Source organism: Antechinus flavipes, chromosome 3 (genome assembly GCF_016432865.1).
Source record: "Antechinus flavipes isolate AdamAnt ecotype Samford, QLD, Australia chromosome 3, AdamAnt_v2, whole genome shotgun sequence".
Lineage (NCBI taxonomy): Eukaryota > Metazoa > Chordata > Mammalia > Dasyuromorphia > Dasyuridae > Antechinus > Antechinus flavipes.
In genome coordinates, this window is record NC_067400.1 from 599,941,805 (window position 1) to 599,962,621 (window position 20,817).

General features: G+C 40.6%; 1 protein-coding gene across 6 annotated transcripts in view; it reads right to left on the reverse strand.

Annotated features, from left to right (window-relative positions):
* Nucleotides 1-19,392, reverse strand: part of CAMTA1 (calmodulin binding transcription activator 1) — a 1,246,754-nt gene extending 1,227,362 nt beyond the window's left edge. For 2 of the 6 annotated variants that reach the window (XM_051988652.1, XM_051988651.1), the window contains exons 1-3: nt 19,263-19,392; nt 18,393-18,537; nt 3,240-3,386 (exon numbers count right to left, since the gene is read on the reverse strand). In XM_051988652.1, coding sequence (XP_051844612.1) covers nt 3,240-3,386; nt 18,393-18,537; nt 19,263-19,307 — 337 coding nt within the window. In that variant the 5' untranslated portion in view covers nt 19,308-19,392. The remainder of the gene's footprint in view (nt 1-3,239; nt 3,387-18,392; nt 18,538-19,262) is intronic. The other 4 variants (XM_051988655.1, XM_051988653.1, XM_051988658.1 and 1 more) reach the window with 2 other exon arrangements.
* Between the last annotated feature and the right edge of the window lie 1,425 nt (nt 19,393-20,817).

Below are 20,817 nucleotides of genomic sequence, written 5' to 3' on the forward strand. Positions count from 1 at the left end.
CAGGACTGTCTTTTGCCTTTCTCTGAATCCCCAGAATTCAGCATAGTGCCTGGCACATAGCAGGTGCTTAATTCATGTTTATAGACTGACTTACCTCACAGTGGTATATATCAGAAGCTTTACCAGTCACAACTATACAATGGAAGAATTTTGGTCTGTGAATGACTAAAAGAAACTTTAAAATTTCTCCTTTGAAGTGTGATTAACTTGGTAATATAAAAGTGAAAGATCCAGGTATCAAAACTGAAAATCTAAAGCTACCATAGCATATTGGCAGTACTCCTCCAACATTTTTTTCTCCTACTACGGAATCTGAGAACTGAATGGCAAAAGAAATTATACAAGTTTTTTAGCCCATGGAAACAAAAAACTTCAATGACTGTGTAATACATAAAATTCTTCACAGATTCAGCTAGTAAAGAGCCCATTTGAAATACTTCCAAAACGATTCCTCAGCATGAGTTTGTCACTATCTAGCAAAAATAAAATAAAATTCTCATAGCACTCATCATAAGTAATTCAATAATGTCTACCACATCATCATATTTTAAAAATATATCCATATTGATTTTAGAGAGGTCTGGAGAGACTTATATGAACTGATGCTAAGTGAAATGAGCAGAACCAGGAGATCATTATACATGGCAATAACAAGATTATACGATGATCAATTCTGATGAACATGACTTTTTCCAGTCAATGACATGATTGAGGCTAATTCCAATGATCTTGTGATGAAAAGAGCCATCTACACCCAGAAAGATGATTGTAGGAACTGAGTATAGATCATAACATAGCATTTTCACTCTTTTTGGGTTTGCTTGCATTTTGTTTTCTTTCTCATTTTTTTTCCTTTTTGTTCTGATTTTTCTTGTGCAGCAAGATTATTGTATAATTACATATACATATATTGGATTTAACATATATTTTAACATGTTTAACATATTTTGGATTACTTGTTATCTAGGAGAGAGGGTGGGGAGGGTAGGAAGGAAAAATTTGGAAAACAAGGTTTTGTAAGGATCAATGTTGAAAAATTATCCATGCACATGTTTTGAAAATAAAAGGCTTTAATAAAAAAAAAATTATGTATCCCTAACCATCAACCTAATATTCAAGTTAAATTCTAAAAGTGATCTGGATAAATTTACCGCATTTGTGCTCAGACAGTGGGTGATAAAAGAAGTTTGGGCCAAAAAGAATTCTTTGAGTTCTAGTGTTAGCAATGATACTTCCAAAGCACAGGGACTGGGGTCATTCACTTCTCTCCAAAGCTCAAGATTTTTCATGTAATAAATGAATAAAATTAGATGAGATGGCTTCTAACATCTGTTCTTGCTCAAAATCCTATGAATTTGTGATTCTATGAATAGACTGGTTCATCTAAATAAGTTTTTCATCTAAAACATACATTTTCCCCCAAAACTAATCAGGAAAGCCAGTTACAGGGAAACACAATCAAGATATTTATTAAGCATCAACTATAAGAAAGTGATTGTTCTGAATTCAGACAAAATACTTCAGGAATATCTGAAAAGAAAAAAAATACTGGGTTTTTTTCTCTTTTGGGAGGGAAGAGAGGGCATGTGATAAGACTCACTAAAAATCAATTGATCAGTCATTTACTAAACACTTGAATGTACCCAACAGTGTGTTGGAAAACAGTGGACTAAATGAAATAGTAATATAAAGATTTTCAAGGCTAACAGTAGCTGGAAAGACAAAAAAAAAAAAAAAACCAATCCATAAAGCAATTAGTAAAGAGCAAAAAATAAAGTCTCAACTTGCATATCACATGTTCCATATTAAAGAAATTTTTTAACAGTGTAAAATGGAATAACCCAAGAATTCATGGAAGAGACAGACCTCAGGTTGGCCCCTGGAGGATGTGCCAACAAACCATTTAATAAAAAGAAGTAATAAAATAAAATAATAAGAATAAAAAAAAAAGTAATAAAAGATCACTTGATCTTTACTAAATAAGAAGATTACATAAAAGGATTTTCTAGCTTACTTTCATATTCCCTTAACTTTTAGAAGTGTCATATCACAACCTAAGAGGGCCAATCTACCAGGTGGAGAGCATGGTGTTGAAAATATGCATGAGATCCAGATGCAATTACCAAAGTCATCTGGCAGACAAGCATACTTACAATGGAAATAGCCCCAGGAAAGTGGCATGAGTGGATCAGGTCAGATGGGAAAGAACCTCAAAGGCCAATCTCACTCATACCCGTGCTCTAAGTATGGGCCCATTTCAAGCATGAACATCTTTTAGATTTCTTTTGCATTTTCCCCCACCTACTCCATGAAGCCTTTCCTCAAACTCCCAATCTAAGGAGCTCTCCTCTCTGAATTCCCACAGTTCTTTTCAAATCCTTACATTACTAATCAGATTCTACTTCATATTTGAGTTACTTGTGGACTTGTTTACCTTCCCCAACCAGAATGTAAACACTGAGGACAGAGGCAGCTAAGTTCATCACAGTATACAGAGCATTGAGCCTGAAGTCAGAAAGACTCATCTTCTTAGTTCAACTCTAGCCTCACTCACTTACTGTGTGACCCTAGGCAAGTCATTTGATTCTGTGTGCCTCTGTTTTCTCCTCTATAAAATGAGCTGGAGAAGGAAATGGCAAAGCACTCCAGTATCTTTGCCAAGAAAACCCCAAAGGGGGTTTCAGTTAGACAACACTGAAAGAAAGACAAGATGATGAAGCACTCCAAGGTTAAGTGACCTGTCTGGGGCCATGAAACCAGTATGTCAGAGACTAGATTTGAATCCAGTTCTCTCTAGCCAGAGCTAGACAACTGTGGCTGGCTGTGTGCCAGACAAAACAGTTAAAATTATTATCCCCTTCAAGGGGAAAAGACATCCAAAAAGACAGCATAAAGAAGGAAGAATGGTCCCACACATTTGCCTTGGTCTAAATAGTAGGATTGACAAGATGAATTTCAATTTTTTTTTTTTAAACACCAGCTAACAAAGCCTCCTCCCCCTTCTCCAACTCCTGCTGCTTCTCTGAGTCACTGCACAGCCTCCCGGTCCAAATCATGAGCAGCAGCAGTATTTGTCCTCTAGGGATGGCTTGGCCCACATCAGAAACAGAGAGCTAAAGTCTAAACAGGAGGACAAAATAGAAAAGTCGATAACAGCAACTTTCAGAACAGTTTTGTGAGAAAGGAGAGAAAAGTTCTCCATTCAAATTTCAAACAATAAAGCAAGAGCTACTACATACCCATGAAGAAGTGCTGAGATGAGAATGCAGTGAGTATTTTTCCAATGGCAACACCAGATCTAACATTCCAATCTTCCACTAGAACCCATACCCATGGGGCAGACAGACAGCACAGGGCTTGTTCTGGGCTGTGCTGCAGGAACACACCTGGCAAAGGAGGAGTATTAGGAGCACTCCAAAAAGAATTATCCTAAACATAGCTCTCTATTCTTTTTTAAGTACACAAACTGTCAACCAAAATAATGCAAAAAGGTGCACTAGAAATAAAAACAGTGTTTTCACAAAGTGTTTCTTTAATTTAAGAAACTTAAATGTTACTCCAATAACACTGAAAAACATACAAAATTAACGCATCTACACCAAGTCAAAGAAAACGAGGTATGCACCTGAATGCTTCAGATCCAATTAGGCTACACCAAAGAGGGAAATGGTAACCTTTAGGATAACTGGGGCACAAATAACATTGCCAGTCAGATGGAATTTGGCCTGCTTGGCAGTATTTTATCTTAAAAGCCAGGTGCTTTTTATTGATGTCATGCTATGACCAATTGTTTCTTTTGGTTGTGGTAACCCTAGGCACATACTATTTGAGGCTTACAGATTAAGTTCAACACCTGGAATTAAACTCAGAAGTCAAAAAGTAGCCAGTGAAGAACACAAAACAGCTTATACATGTTCTAAAATGCCTACATAGAACATAATACACACTTATTACCTAGGAAGTAATTTTAATTAATTCACCAAGGGAGTACTCTAAAGTGAATTTAAAATGATTTGTTTTAATGATGAAAAATACTACCCTTTCTAAATATTAATCACAATATCATCAATGGTCTGGCACATTAGCACATTTATAACAAAGATTCATAATTCAATAACTATTTACAAAGTGTCTATATTTGCAGCAAGGATAGACAAGAGCTAGCTGGGTCTTAGTCTGTTAGGAAATATAAACATTTCACATTTAACATCTTAGTTCAATATTTCAGGGCCTAGTCATTTTATAACTGTTCACCAACATGTATTTCAATTCCTCTAACACATAATAGATCAAATTCAAGAGCTAGTAAGGCTGAAAGCTTCATCACCCCAAGATAGGTTGGTAGTAAGTTAAGAACCTTAAGTAAAAAAAAAGAACTTCTCTTCTCCAGGAAGGGACATGCTAACAAATTTCTTCAAGTATTTGAAGGGTTATTGCATGGGAGACTTGCTCAACATGTTCTCAAAAGACAGCACTAGAAATATTGGATATTACCTTCAGAAAGGAAGATTTAGGTTCAAATTAAGGAACAATGTAATTAGTAATTCAAAGTAGGATGGCCTGCTACAAAAGAAAGCAAGCCCCCAGTCACCGGTTGCTTTCCATGACAGGCTAGAAGACTCCTGGCTTGAACATAATCTCAACATTACCTTTTAATTCTGAGATTCTGTGACTATTACTGCTTAATATAACTATGCACACACCCCGCCCAACATTAAATAACCCCAGAACACCAAGCTTTTATAATTCTTTTAACTGTGCTTTATAGTGGTCTCCTTCAACTATTGACAGCCATCACTTTCCAGTTCTAACTACTGCTACAAGTGCTTGATCTTCAATCCCGAGAGCAATGTTGGTCTCTAGTAAATGTTTGCTGAATGACTAAATCTCTCGAGAGGAATTACTGATAAAATAAAAATGAAGTCAAAATAGTATCTTGTTTTCTATAACTAGAATTTTTTCAGTCTTAAATTCAACATAAAAAAAATCATACCAAGGTCAGGTTGATGGTGCATCTAGAGGATTTCCCTCCCCACTAGTCACTATTTCAAAACATATTTTAAAATATACTTGAGTGATGATGAAATTCTTCACTAAGACTGGAATCCAATACGTGTGAGGTAGGGAGGGGGGGGAGGGAGGAATAACAACAATCACCTTGTCACCTCAGAAAAGAAGAAGCTCTGACAGGTCCAGCCCAAGTAGAAAGGAACCTCAATTAGAGTAAGAGACTGTATGTCCACATATTTAAATTAAAAAACACTCATCACAAGGTTAGCTACCATATAAGGTGATGAAGTTTTTGACCAAAGCATTTCAGAGGTCAACTTATTCATTCATAAAGCACTTAAAATCAAGCATAGGCAGAAATAATCTATACCAATGAAAAGAACTACTGAAATATTGTGGTTAAATGATAATTCTTTTTAAAACTGATGTTGATAATAACAATTGTCCATTTATGTAGCACTTGACTGTTTTACCAAGGGCTTTCCTTACAACTATCAGTATTCTCTTTTATAGGGACCAATCATTACCATAGAAAGGCCTAGCTGCCCTTTACCTGCAAAGTATCCTAACTTCTCTTTGTAACCCATTAAGAATCCCAAGCTCTGCTAAATGAATGTGTCAAAATATCTAAAAAGCATGCCAAAATATTTACAGTATTAAAAAAAAAGTTTTATAATTCACTAGCATAAATTTTTAAATATGCTTTGAATTACTTTATCTTTACATATTCACATATACACTATATTCCTTCTGAAAAGAATGTAAGCTCCCCAAAGATAAAAACAGAGCTTTTGTCTTTGTATCTACCATACTCAGCACAGTGCAGCTAGCATGGTTATCTACTTATATTACTTAGTCCTCTAAAAAGAAGATAGAGTATTTGATAAAATCAAGTATTCACTTCTGGCCCTTTTACCCATTGCTTTCTTTTGAAATTACTTTATATTTCCTTATGTAGGTATAAGTACAATTCCCTCCTCCCAGCAGAATGTAATTTCCTAGAGGGCAAGAAATGTTTCAATTTTTACTTTTCTATCCCCAGGGCTTTATATATTATATTGTAGGCACTTAGTAAATACTGGGTGAATTTTAAATACAATCACTTCCATCAACATAAATAAATGAAGGAAAAATCTCTATCAGAAGTCTTGTGGAATTCTGCCAAGCTCCCTGGCACTGGCAGTGACCACAAAGCCATATAAGAGACAATGAATTGAAAGAGGACCTATTGTACCAACTTACTCCTCAGCACCACTCAGAACATAAATTTGCAACACCTGGTGAGTTATACAAAGGCTTCCCCTGACCAAAGGAGAGCCGAGAAGGGAGAGTTTTGACGCAAAGATAGAACTCCCTAAACTCAAAAGAAGAATGTCATAGAATACCAGGAAGGAGTTAATATCTGGTATGTACTTGGCATTATAAGGTTTGCAAAGCTCTTTAACATGCTATGTCCTCTGCAACTCGAAACAACCCTGTGAGGTAGGTACCACAAATTATTATAGCCATTTTATAGTTAAAGAAAAACTCAGAGAGGTTAAGTGAGTTGAGTGAAGGCAATTCAAAAAAAGCAACAGAGGCAATATTCAAATCCAAGATTTTTTGCCTTGAAGTTCAGGATTCTATCTATTACGAATCACCTTTAAACCTAAAAGTTTAGCTCACTAGACCCAGATAATTTCTCCAATATATTTCCAAATAAGAAAAGCATTTCTTATGAACTACCTAAAATCAATACATTTTAATAATTATTATGCTAATCAATCCAAAATAGTTCAACTATATGAATCTTAAAAAAAAAAAAAAACCTTCATTTTGGAAAGGAGGATGCTTGATGTGCCCCCTAAAATCATTTCTTTTTCTATGTTTACCTCAAGTTTTTCAGGCTTTTCTAATTTACCCAGATTTACCAAATGTTAAGAACTTTCTTTGTTCAAATGAATCAGAGCAAACAACCAAGCAAAAAGAATGCTTGCTCGCTTTTGTTTCCTTTAACATTATTTAAGGAGTTGAAGTTATAAAAAAAAAAAAAACTAAACTAAATTAATTTAGCACTAAGGAATGATGATTAAACCAACAAATCAGGAAAAATTAAGCCTTCTGTTTATCACTTAGAATAGAGACACAATTGCATCAATAGTTCAAGTTCTTCTTACAGAATCCTAGCCAGCATTTTTTAATCCTGACCTGAAGTAAAAAAAATCTCTAAAAAGAAATAATAAAGTTATTCAGGATAGCTATATTTTAGTTAAGCTGGCTATGAAGTAAAAATATATACATTAAGTCCCATTTTCCCACTGGCTTTTAAGATGGAGGAGAAGTTCTAGAAAGAACAAGGTCAGAAGGTCAGAGGAATATTTTGAGAACAATTGAGAAAGGAGAGGAAAAGCCAAAGGAGAAAGCAGCTAGCTACTAGCAGGCATTTTGGCAAAATGGATTAAAGGCCTACTATGTGCAAAGCAATGTACTATGTAACAAAGCTCTAGGGCAGCAAGAAAAAAATTGGCTCCCTATCCCTGGTGTACTTTCCTATCACATCAACCAATTCTGAAATAAAACAACCCTTGATAAAAGGCCTTGCATTCTCTGTCTAGAAATGCCCACAAAAAGTTCAACAAATAGTTCTTAAGGGCTTCTTATGTACTGTACATTGCTAGATGTCTTCAATCAAGTCATGGACTACCTTCTCATCATTACAACACAGCACCAAGTCACAAGGTCAAAAGGATACTGTTCGTACTCGCTTTCACAGATCTGGTATTGAGCCAGATTTTTTTTTAATTTTTAGTTTTTCTAAGTCCTAGTCTAGTATACACTTTTTAAATACGTACAGCTTTTCCAAAGGAAAGGCCTCTCCTCTAATCAGCATTATTACTAACACCACTTCGCTAGTGACTGAGGAAATGGCTTACTTCTGGAAAGAAATTGTTTTTAAAATTTTAAATTTTAATATGTCAATTTCAAATTCTCAAGTAATGAAATTTTTATGCCATAACTCCTTTTAAAATTTTGTAAATAAGGAAATAGATTGACTTAATGAACTTCATGAAGTATAAGTGTTTTTCAGCTTTCTGAACCACATAATCAGTTGAAATAAAATCAACAGAAATCTTAATGTGGCATTAATTGCAAAATAAATAAATAAATACATGCTTGAAACCAGTCATATTATATATGAGATTGTCTATTAGAAATCCTATGGATTTATATGGATAGGAATTGAATTGTAAAAACTTTATTAAAGCAAACACACAAAACAGTCATCACAAGAACAAAAGTGGGCATGAGTCAACATGGCTATACCATGAATCATCATCTATATAAGCAGAAATAAAGTTCTCACTAAATTACTTAATTTTCTTCTTACTTAAATTACTTAAACTTCTGATTTCTAAATATTTTTACAAGGTTAAATAAATATCTGGAAAGCCAACAGATCCCAAAAAAAGGCAGAGAAAAGGAAGTTTGAGAAAGCGCACTACCATCCATCAGCTACAGAAGGCCCACAAGACGCTGTACACCAGAGACTTAACCTCAAATTTGGCTCAGCAGAGGGAAACTCCAAGGGCAAATTCTTCTAGGGTAGGGGCTATTTCCACAGTCTAAATTACAAGAAGCAATGACCTCACTGGAAGAGAGATTTGAGGCAATAGCTGCTTGGGTGAACAAATCTGAGAGATATAAAACCAGAAGCAAACACAAGAGATCATACTAGAAAATTCCCAAATTTTGAAATAAAAAGCTATGAAACACTGTCACTGAAATTATCTTAAAAACTGGTAGAATACCTTAAAAAAAAAAAACCTCTGATTTATTCCAAAAACATATTACCTACCTAAGTCTAATCTCTTTTAAATAAAGTTGTACCATCCAGCTTAATAGAATGTAAGAAGCCAGTTTCTACGGAAAAAGAACTGCCACAGAGCACAGTGATGCACTGCAGAGAATTTAGTAGTAAAATAGTCACAACACAGCTCAATCCCTGGAATAAGGAGAGCAGCAGCAACAACAATTTCCATTTATTGAGTGCTTTGCGCTTCCTTCACAACTACCTTGGGAGGAAGGTATTACAGCCAGGATGTCCGTTTTCCAGACAGAGAAATTGAAGTTCTGAAAACTTAAAATGGTTTACCCGACTCACCTCGAACATGTTGATCATGGCCAGGATGCAACCAACCCCAGGCTTCTGGACTTCAGAACCCTCTTCTACTCTATAAGAATTTCTAAAGTAATTAAGCAATTCACTTTCTTAAAACTATAAGCTCTTTGAACAGGAATCATATCAAAACTATACCTATGCAAACTGCCATGTACAATCACAGTCCTAAATCAAAATCTCAAGATCTTACCTTTTGTTTTACCTTTTATCATTAATGTATGTATGAGCTTACTGATGTTCAAATGAGGCATTCAAACGCCAAATCTTAGTTCAAGAATATAAGATTAAAAAGAGATTTAGGAATATCAAACAAGAATTCATGAATGAAAGAGCTGACGTCATGGTCCTGCTCCCAACAGAGCTCAGAGGAGTCTATAAGAAAAACAGTCTATCTTCTGGGATATTAAATCACTGAAGTCATTTACTAAAGGAGATGAAAGAGAAGAGCTTTGCCTAAGAATAAGGAAGTGGGGGGGGGGGGGGAACGCGCGCTCAAGGTTTCTGCTGCATTTGCTTCCTTACCCCCCATGGAAGGACTGACCAGTACACAGAATATAATTTTCTGTCTAACTCCCCCCCACCCAAGCAACTGAACTTGTAATTCAAGCTGTTTAACTATTAACATGATTTCCTAATAACATAAAATACAGTCATGATTAGTTCCTCTAAATAAGCAAGACATTTGTTCCCTAAAAATGTATTCTACATTTCCCCACCCCAAAAAACAATCAAGGGCTAGACTAACCTCAGTTACTTCCTGCAGGCTTGGCTTATTCCACAACTGCAGCCATAACTGCCAGCATAGTCTCCACCCTTTCCTCTCAAAAAAAACAGGCTTTCTTGTTAGATACATATACTTAAATAATTCGGAAGCTATATACATATAAATAGATGAGACCCTAGTGACCATGGAAATCTGTAGGGGAAACAATACCTTTAATAAATCATGTAACTAAAGAAAAAATTGTAAAAATGTGATTGGCTAATTAGTCTTCTGGGGAGCAGGTCAATCTGTATTTCTTGGTTGAAATGATAACTTCTGCCAAGTCCAGATAAAATTTCCTAAAACCCAGGAAGCTTCTGCTCAATCTGTGAATCCAAACGTTTTGTCTTGAAAATCTTTAAATATTTCATTTCCAGAAAAAAAAAAATCAAAACACATATCCTCAATGATGTGATGTCCTGTTAAGTCACTAATATCTCAATTGCACAAAACTGTGAGGATGCTTTTTCTTCTTCACCACACCAACAGGAAAAATGGCTATTTACTCAAAATGAGGGGCAAAGGAGAGGAGGGGGAAAGACCTGAGAGAAGAGTTAAGATATAAACAATTTTGTCAACTAACATTTTTAAAAGATCTTATTAAGTTAAAATGCAAATATGCCAGTTTTATCTGTAAATCTAAAGTGTTTAAAAGAGATCATCTAACCCTTCCACCACAAACATCTTTGATAGTACATCACTACCCCCTTGTGGATTTGCAATAAAAATTCCTATCTTGAATCTTCAGTTTTTTAAAGAATGGCTTGGACTGTGGACCTCTCATCAAACTTTGCACTAACCTTGCTCAAAAAGTTATTTTATAAAAATTACTTTTAAAATAATTAAACATAGTAAAAATAATAATCCTGTTAATTTTAAATTACCTTCCTCAAACCACTACCAATACCACCTTTTGGGAGTATTCTTTATGAGAAAAAAAAAAAAAACTAAAAGCAAAAATAAAGCTTTTGAAAGGAGCAAAAGTCTTAAAATCCCTTTGACATTTCCACTTTTCTTTAGAATGATTTTATTTTATGCTTTCTAGCACTACATTATTAAACAATTTTTCCCATTGGGGAAAAAAAATTAACTTCACAATAGCCTGAGATCACAAGAAGCTCCAAAATACCAACAGGGCATCTTCTTGGTAAATCTGCAGAGGTAAATCCTGCAAGTCAGGATTTCCTTGGTGTGGAAATTCCCTCCATCAAGGCAGATGCAACCCATCTCTAACTTAATAGATGAGCCTAAAACAGTCAATAGATTCTCAAAGCAGCTAAGTCACTAACTTGCCTATGGTCACACACCTAATCCTTCTCAGAAAGGGATTGCCGGCAGGCATTTGGATTCCAGACCAATGCCCCACCCATCATCACATCCCATTTTTCAATGTACATACATACATCAAGGTTTCATTTCAAAAGTAGCTTTCAGAGTTTTAAAAAAAAAATTGCATTTTAAGCCTGTATTAAGGCTTTTATTAAAAACAATTGATGATACTGATGTCACTTTAACACTGTTCACAGCAATTTTAATTTGCACTGGAAAAGGAATGGAGATAGCATCTTTTACAAAACAGGAAGGAATTTACCTTTTTTGAGCTGAAAATTACCCTACTCCTATATCTGTTGATTTTTTTTGGTCTTATGATGTGTACATATCTTGTTATTCATGAACTTTAGAAGGTAAAATGAATTTGCAAACCTGGCTTCTAATGACTATACAAACTAGATTTGGTTAAAGATATAAATCCACTCTCACTAACTTGTATGCTGTACCAAAGAATGCTACTTTCATGACTCATAATGGAATCATCTTAGGGATATGATATCTGATTCTCCAATCTCATATATCCTCTTTAGGAATATCGTAAGGTTAGACTAAATGACCTCCAAGGACCCTTCCCAGCTTCCAAGGTACTAAGTTTGAGGGTGGGTCCATATCTCTTCACTATTATTTGCTACAAGAAGAGAAGATAGATAAAATGTTATACTGAGGTATGAAGAAAGGAGGGAAAGGGATACATTTAAGTTTTATCGATACATTTTTAAATAACTAATACAGTATCATCTTGTGTCAGGGTGCATAGGAAAATGTGGTAAAAATATATCTCTCAACATTGGCCTTTTGCCCATATCAACTAAAATGAAAGAATATGTGCCCAACAAGTAAAGAATGCCCAAGGAGTCTATCTGACTACCTCCCTTGTACTCTGAACTGATAGGCAAAGAGCAGAAATATCTCTTAACCAAGTGTTTTCTAAGAAGGCTTTGCAGGTTTTTGTTTTGTTTTCTTTTTTTAGTTTATGGTTTAGAATGGAGATGGGTAAAAGGGTCAACAGCACTTGAACCCTCTCTCATCAGACACCTAATAAATCGGAGAAAGGTGTCTTTGCAAACATCTTCCAAGGCAAAAAGAGATATACACTCGTGCATATGTACACATGCATAAGCACATATGCACAATGTGTGTGTACACATGTTCTTACATTATGCTGCATATGTGCTTATGCATGCTCAGGCAAATACACATTTATCTTTATATAGAACTAAAAATGGCACAGTGTTAAGAATATTGAGCTTGGAGTCTGACAACCCGTGTACATATGCTGGGCTCTAGCCCTCACTACTGAGTAAGCTTGGGGAAGCAGTTTAATCTCTGTGGGCCTCTATTTCCTCATCTGTAAAATAAGAGTAGAATGTGAAGATTGGTCTCTACCTCTCCTTTTATGATCCTATAAACTGTACCCCAGAAACCAAGGTAACTAATAAGCACATTTACTTCAGGACCAGGTATAAGAACATTGTGGGACTGCCTTCATTGTTCCAGGTTTCTTTAGAAAGGGCCAAGTCTTTCCAAACCATGTAGTGAACTTCAAAAAGGGTTATCATCTTTTTCCTACTGAGCAACAGATCAAAGATTGTCACAACATGCAAATGCATCTAATCACTGGCATGAACACATGGGTTAAAACAGATGTGAAAGCTACAAGCTCCTTTCACGGTAGGGCATATACGATTGGTTGAAAGTGGGCAGTCCTTAAAATGGATAGTTAAACGAGACAGAATTTGGACATCCCTTGATCTCTCACTGCAGTGGGGTGCATAATCTATTTTAGCTCAGGAAAATTAACTTAAAAAAAAAAAAAGGGCCAGGATGTGCAATAGCTCAGTAGTGAGGGAAAAAACACATATACTGACAACCTTTCCCTAAGAAGAACCACAGCTTCTTTCTATAAACAATGGAGTTTGAGGATAGGGATGCAGGAAAGAATACTTTTGGCTGGCATACAGACAACAGAGACAATTCTCCACCCAGCTCATCATGTACAAGAATTTGGGGGTTGTTTGTCCATTGTCAGGAAGAAATATTTAGTTTGTCTTTCCTTGGCAAATGTCACAATAGGGGAGACAGCACCTGTATTTTATACCGTCTTCTAGTAACGGATATGGAGGGAGAGAAGTTTCTGACACATTCCTGATGAGCATTACTTGCTCTCAGTCTAGCAGCTGGGTTAAACATGGATTCAGAAAAGTGCCCATGGCTATGGTAAACCTATGTCCTGAGCTCTGAATACGTGAGAAAAAAGATAAGTGTTGGCTACACAATGAATAATTTGGAATGGGAAAACAGAAGACCACATACTTCGTAACCACTTCTTACAGTGGTCACACAAGGACAACCATACTCTTGTCCCTTGCCCTTCCTCTTCATCCTCAAACCTCCAAAATTAACCCACTTACCCAAAGTCTTGAAGAGCACTGAACTCTACAGTGTTAAAGTTCAGAAAGAATCCATACTCTCACATGAATGACAACAGAAGGTAAATCAAAGAGGGTTTGTGAACTGAGCAGGGGAGATAGATTGGATTTCTAAAATACTTTCCAATTTTGTGATTCTAAGTAATCTGTGCCCTATGATTAATAAGTATCATCAGTGTCCACTGTCTACCTTCATCAAGACAGCAAGACAAGAGTAGGTTACTTAAACTGCAGTGAATAAATTTCCTAGGTCCCAATCAAAGAGCTCCAGTGATCAGGACACAAATTCTATCTTATCCCCTATGCCTGATAAGTTGATGGAAAAAGATGTAAACTATCTTTAGGAACAGAAGAAAAATAACATTGTCCCGCACAGCAGTAGCAATGAATGGCAGAAAGGCTATGATAAAAGCAAAGACTCAATAGTTTCTAACAATAATTATGATGAGGAAGAGCAACAACGTGAATCCTTTTTGTGCTTTCTGAAATCTTTCATATGTCCTTTTGAGACATACAAAAAGTGGAAAGTCGCTTTCTCACTCCTGGTAGCAACAGAAAGCACAGGAGTAGAGAAAAACTAAGAAAAGATGAAGGTGAGTTCACTCAGGAAATAAAGAGTGGAGGTGAATGGAAATTTCACTACTCGGTAACACAAAGGCAAGTTGCCCTGAAAGGGGAATGACAGAATTATCTATGTGATAAGAAGATGAAATGAAAAGCATATCACTATCTACCACTTTAAAAAGAAAAATGGTCAACTAACACATTACATGGAGAAAGGACACAGTCTCACTTCACCAAGGAAACGGCTAAGTGTGAGGAAAATCCTACTACTATCCTAAAGCAACCACAGCAAGAGTTACTCTTAGGAGAGAAGAAGAAATGAAGGAAATTATTTCCTACCTTCTGGAGGAAAATGCCAACAAAAAAAAAGGCAAAGAGATATCCACCATGGCTAGTTTTGTGTTCTATATAATACTTTGCATGTTGCTGAGACTCAGGTGGTTAACTATAACTTCCAGATGGGCACTTGCATAAATGATCCAAAATGTGTGACCAAGCAATTATAAAAATTGTTCACTTTAGTTTTTTCTTTCTTTCTATACATTCCACACAATAGAAAACAACAAAATCCCAGCACATTTTCTGCATAATTTTACAAGACTCTATGATATAATATTAAAATAAATTAGGAGAAATCAGTCCTAATAAGAAGTGGAAAAGGCCAAGGCTCAGTGATGCCATATGCATACCAAAAAAAAACAGCAAGCTCCAATCAGATCTCTGACCAAAACCACATGACTCCAGGAATGGGAGCATGAAGGGCAAGTGCATTGCACTCTGTATAAAAAGACCTACTCTCAAAGAAGGGAACTCAAAAACAATTTGGGGAAAGTCAAAAGTCAGGAAGGGGATAGATGAACCAAAAAAAAAAAAAAAAGTCGTATTATCTTTTTCAATCAATCAATAAACATTTATTAAGTGCCTGATATGAATCAGGCTACTAGACCCGAAAAGACCATACACACAGAAGGAAATTTCCAGGGACACAGGAAGAATATCTAGACATAAAGTGGCGTAAGAAATAGCTTTCCCATCACTCCTGGGGTATTAGGGAATAAACTAAGTCTGTGAAACTAGAATTAGGCCATTCTCTCCTAATCCAACAGAAAAGAAGGTTCTGGTAGAACAATTTCAGCCCTACTTTGGGCAGCTAAAAACTGCAACACAACATAAGAAAAGGTTTAACCCCCACTAGAGCAAGTAATGAGTTTATACACAACTGAAAAATTAATGACCAAAATTCTACTTGGTCCAAAAGTTTAGGATTTTAAAAGAGTAAGCTGGACGAGACCTAAGAAATCAACTGATCCAAATGCTTCATTTTACTAGTGAAAATTAAAAATCTAAAGATTCCACAGTTACTTAAAAGTCATAAACCAAAGTGACAGGCAGAAAGAGGTCTAAGAACTTGGGTTTCCTGGCATACCAATTGTCATAGCAAAAAAGAATAAACAGTTTCTATAACCTAAAAGCTAAAGGAGCAGAAAACTCTTGAGAAGATTATCGCCTGGGCCATAGACAAGAAGTACAGAGTTGACAAATATATCTCAAAGATGGTACACATAAGAAGGCCACTACACTCATTCTGTAAATGAAAACTTGATCCCATCTGACCTTGAGAAGAGGTTTCTGTATGTAAATGAACCATCTCCTCGACTGAGCAGTGGAGTGGGGATTCATTATCTCCCAGAAGTGGGGAAAAATAGGTTCATCAAGCAGAAGAGGGAAGGGATGTCCTTTAGATCAGTAGCCCACCCCTCAAAAAAAAAAAAATAAAAAATAAAAGTTACAAAAGGAAAGGAGAGTGGAGAGCAAGGAATCTTCCACCAAAAAACAAAATACATTAATGAATAGAGAACTCTATGCTGTCTTTGGAGAAGAGGTCTACCATATCTGGGGTGTGAGAGAAAACAAGTTAATGCCCTATTATTATCTGTGGTAATGGGCAACAGACAAAGTACAATTACATGAACCCCACACCAAAACCATAACTTTAGATCAATACCTTCAACTTACTAGTCTTATTAACCTTTTATCAAGAACACAAAGTAGTAAAATTTACTGATTTAGTTTCAAATCTGTTCCCTTTCCTTTCCCACCCTCTGGTGGATATGTTAATAAGCAATAAATTAGCCAAAGGAAATCTTTGAAATGGGTAATTAAAGGATCTGTATAATCCACCAATGGAAATGTATGTACTTTTGAGACATAAGCTCCATCTAATACATTGAGAGTTCCAAGAATTATAACACCATATCTTAAGGGGGGGAAAAGGTAACTCCATTCCATAGATTCTAGATACAAAGTGGACAATGCAACATTGTTGTCCAAAAGGGAAAAGCAATTCAGTTCTAATCTTTCTGGCAAGTAAATGTGATTGACTAAACATCAATGGTAAGATAAGACTCCAAAACCCAAGGTCTAATGTTAACCAAACATCCAACTCAGACCATCCCTCACTGACATTTCAAGGCAGAAGAGTTCATTTGCTGGAGAAGTGCCAAGAGGCCCAAGCTCAGAGTCTGCCCAGCAGGTGCTTGTGAAGTGTATGAATCTGGTCAACACAACTGGTCAAAAGAGAAAGGCCTTCCCACTGAGTAACAGCTGATGGAATCCACATCAGCTTTTGTGGCTACAATTGGAGAGAGAGACAAGTAAGACAAAATATCCAAACGGGACAAAGTTATGGTTCATTCACCTTATTTTGCCCAAGAGCAGATGTAGGTACCTTTCTCATGACATTACAGGGAACAGTCGATGCAAAGAAGTGGGTCCTGGTAGACAATACTGACTCCACAGCTTCCTAGAGTTACAGGTGTCTCCAGATACCCAAGGGCATTGGAGAAAAGCACAATAACAGCAATTTTGAGGGCTCAATTATCCAAACAGGTGGGACTGTCAAATTTTTCTGAGGTCAGTCAGTACTTGTTCACTAGTAAATTAATCCTACTGACCTTCCACCTGGAAAACACAAGAATATTTCCCACCTGGATCATAGCAGGTAAAGACATCAAGGTAGGACAGTTTCTCCCTATATGACATCAAAGAGAGAAAGCCAACCCCCATATCCAGAATGCACCAAAGAGAAAGGTAGCACAAGGGAATAACTGAGACTGGGGAGATTCAGGACTGTGTGCTTTGTGGAATATTCACCTCTCTGCAGGCTCAACACAACCCAATGCCAGAATTCAAGAATGGAAAAAATTACAGACAAGTTAAATAGCTCTTTGGCTAAGAGGTATAGATGATTCTACTATTGATAAGATACAATGCATACACATGAGCCTATGTCCAAATTTATGATTCCACACACATCTATATTGTCACTTCGCACCTCTAACTTACATTACCTAAGTGCATGTGTATGTATGTAGTACTTACATACAAATGCAAACTTTCCTGGCCTAGATGCCCAATATGACTGCAAAGGATCACAGTATTGTCCTTATCCCAAATATGGGATAATGGGATATAGGGAGGATTCAGCGTTCCCACTGACTGACAGCTACAGAATCAAAAGTGGAGACTCAAGGCCCAAGGAGAGAGATGCAGACAAGGGCTGGTAAAAAGGAAGCCCCTTTCCCTAGAGGTAACACGGAAGTGTACATTCCATTTCCTAGCAGAAGGCAGACATAAGGCCTCCTTTCACCCAAGTCGACATAAAGGCAATTCTGATGTAGATCAGAAAAAGTCTGGGGAATGGAGGGATTCACAAGACATGGCTGAGAAGGGGGCAGACATCCTAAGAAGCCTGGAGGAGCCTCCTTCCACAAGAAAAAAAAAGTTACTAGTGTCATGGCCCGGGGCTTCGTGGTTCCCAGAGGTGAGGGGTGCTTCCTGGGTGGAGGAGCCCAAGGAGAGTCGAGTCGGTCGGTGGAGGCTGCCCCTGGCCAGGATTCAAGGGTAAACAGGAAGAGCGTATGTCCCTTTTTGCTTCAGACATCAAAGTAATGATGTGGTCCCTTGTTGCTCAAGTAGTAGGCACAATGGAGGAGGGCACTGGCCAAGCCCGAAGGGAGGGAGCGGGCATGGGCAGGCGAGAGAAGACGGGGACACGGCAAGACCTAGAGTAGCTGTCGTTTAAAAATAAAACCAGACCACGCGAACCCAAAGGACTGTCCGCCACAGGGCTCACCTTCACCCAGGGGGTGGTGGAGGGCAGGAGCGTCTCCGCGGCCAGGCAGGAAAGTGTCGGTTTCCCCTCCGAGAAAAGACTTGGGGGGCGCCCAGGCCCCCGGGGTCCGCGGCGGGGGGCGGGAGGCCGCTCCGGTGCCCCTGTCCTGGCAAGGAGGGCCGGTCACTCGAGAGTTGTGCCCGGGGCCCAGCGGGGGGAGGCTCGCGATCGGGGTCACGGCGGGGAGAGGAGGCGAAGGAGGGGGCGAGGCTCCGGCTCGTCCCTCGCCATGGAAACCGGAACCCCACCCTGCTGCCCGAGGGGGGCCGGGGCCGCTGCCCGGGGGCGGGGAGGCGGGAGGCGGAGCCCGCCGGGCCCTGCTGGGGACGGGGCCGGGGCCGGGGGGGCCCCCCGGGGCGGGCGCGGTGGGGGGCCTCGCGCACATAAACTTTCCGCCCGCGGGCCCCCACCCCCGAGCCGGGCCGGGGCAGGGGCCGGGGCCCGCGCCGGAGGGAGTGAGGGGGGAGGGGGGAATACCCGGGCGGGAGCCGGGGCCCTGGGCCGGCCCCCGCCCCGCGCACCCCGCTCCGGCTCGGGCTCCGGCCCCGGCTCCGGCCCCTGCCCGCCCCCGGCGGAGGAGGAGGAGGGGTGTCGCTGTCGCGGCTGCTATCGCGGTCGCGGTCCGTGTCGCCGGCCCCGGGGTCCCCTCAGGACTCGGCCCCGCTCCTCCTCCCCCCCGCCCCCGGGCCGGGGGCGCCCGCCTGCCGCGCCCCCGCGCTGCCTCCCGTGCCCGCCGTCGCTGCCCGGGATGCCCGGCGGGGCCGGGGGCCGACCGCCCCACGCGCCGCCTCCCGCTCCCTCCGCCGGCCCCCCTCACGCTCCGGCTCTTACCTTCCGGCTTGTTTTCGGCAGCCATTTCCCCTCCGCGCGCCACATCCTCCTCCTCCTCCTCGCGACCGGGACCCCGAGCGCGCGCCTCGTACCGCCGCCGCCGGCCCAGCCACCCCGCCGCCGCCGCGCACCCGGCCTGGCCCCGCCCCGCGGCCCACGCACCTTTTCCATTGGCGTACCGGCCCGCCAGTCATCGCTGCTGCCGCCAATCGCCCGGCACCAGGGGCCTCACTACTCTCCGGGAGGAGCGGCCTATCCTCCCAGCCCATTGGTTGCTCTTAGCCCGACGGCATGGAGGGATTGGCCGAGATTCGACGCCCCCTCCCCACCCACTCTCAGGAAAGCCCGCCTTCCCGACCTAAACAAAGCTTTTCAGTGGCTAGAGCCCGAGAGAGCTGACCAATAGATGAGGCGCCGACACGGAATATTTCCTCGAGGCCGGGACGTAGCTTTTGGATTGGGCGTTGCTACAGTGTTTCCCAAGCCGCCCAGGCCAATCAAAGGGGGTTCCCGGAGCTCGGGAACGGAGAAGGGAAACCCCGCCCCTCAGCGTGACCGTCACGGGGAAGACGCATGTTCATTGGCTGGTCGGGGCTTTTCCCGCGTGCTCCCGGGGCTGAAGGACGTTCCCGGGGAAACCACTCTGGGCGCGTGGGGGTCCCGACGGTGGCGGCAGCGCCGCACCGGGGCGGGGTTCTTCGGGATCCCACGGCATCCCACGGCGTGTCGGAGCCGGGCTGCTGAGGGCGCAGGCGCGGGTGCAGCTGGGGCCCGAGCTCCGGTCTCCACCCAGCGGGAACATCGTGGGCCCGTGGGCCTGTGGGCTGGTGGATTTCGGCCAGCCGCCAGGAGGCGCTGCGGCGCTACGCTCCTCCGTCCCCTCCTCACGTCCCTCGGGGGCACTCGTGCCCTCGGCTTGCCCGAGTATAAGTTGCTCGAGGGCAGACTGCTGAGTCCGGATTTTCGGCACGCGGCAGGAACCCTAGCCCCGGTTAAAGACCCGGGCGTCCAAAACCCTAGTCACAGCTAGCCATTGAGGTGGCGCCTTAATCAAAGTCTACAAAGAGGTTTTTAAAAGTCTGATTGTGCTCCACGCTGGCCACCACGCCGAGAGGTTTATTGTGCCCATTTTACAGATGAGACTTGGTGGGAAGTGACTGAGGCTGGACTTGAACTAGGATCTTCCTGACTCCCAAGCCGAGGTTCTCTCCTCTTTACAATCTGCTATGTGGCCCCAGGCATCAGTTTCCTCTTCCGTAAAATGATGGACCAGATGGCCTCCGAAGATCCATCCAGCAGCTTGCTTTGTTCCCTTTTCAGTTCCTTAGTTTTTCGGAGGGTCCCTCCGCACCCTCCTCTGCTCCCCCAATACACACCAGCCATCCTATGATCTCAGCATCCTCTGCAGCCTTCTTTCTTGGGGTCACCCTGGACCCTCTGCATCCTCCTCCACTCCCTAGGCTTGCAATCTTCACCGACCTTCCCCTCTACCCAACCCCCCTCTCTCCAGCACCCTCTTTTTTTGTGGTCCCTTCTGTTCCAACAGTTTCACTCC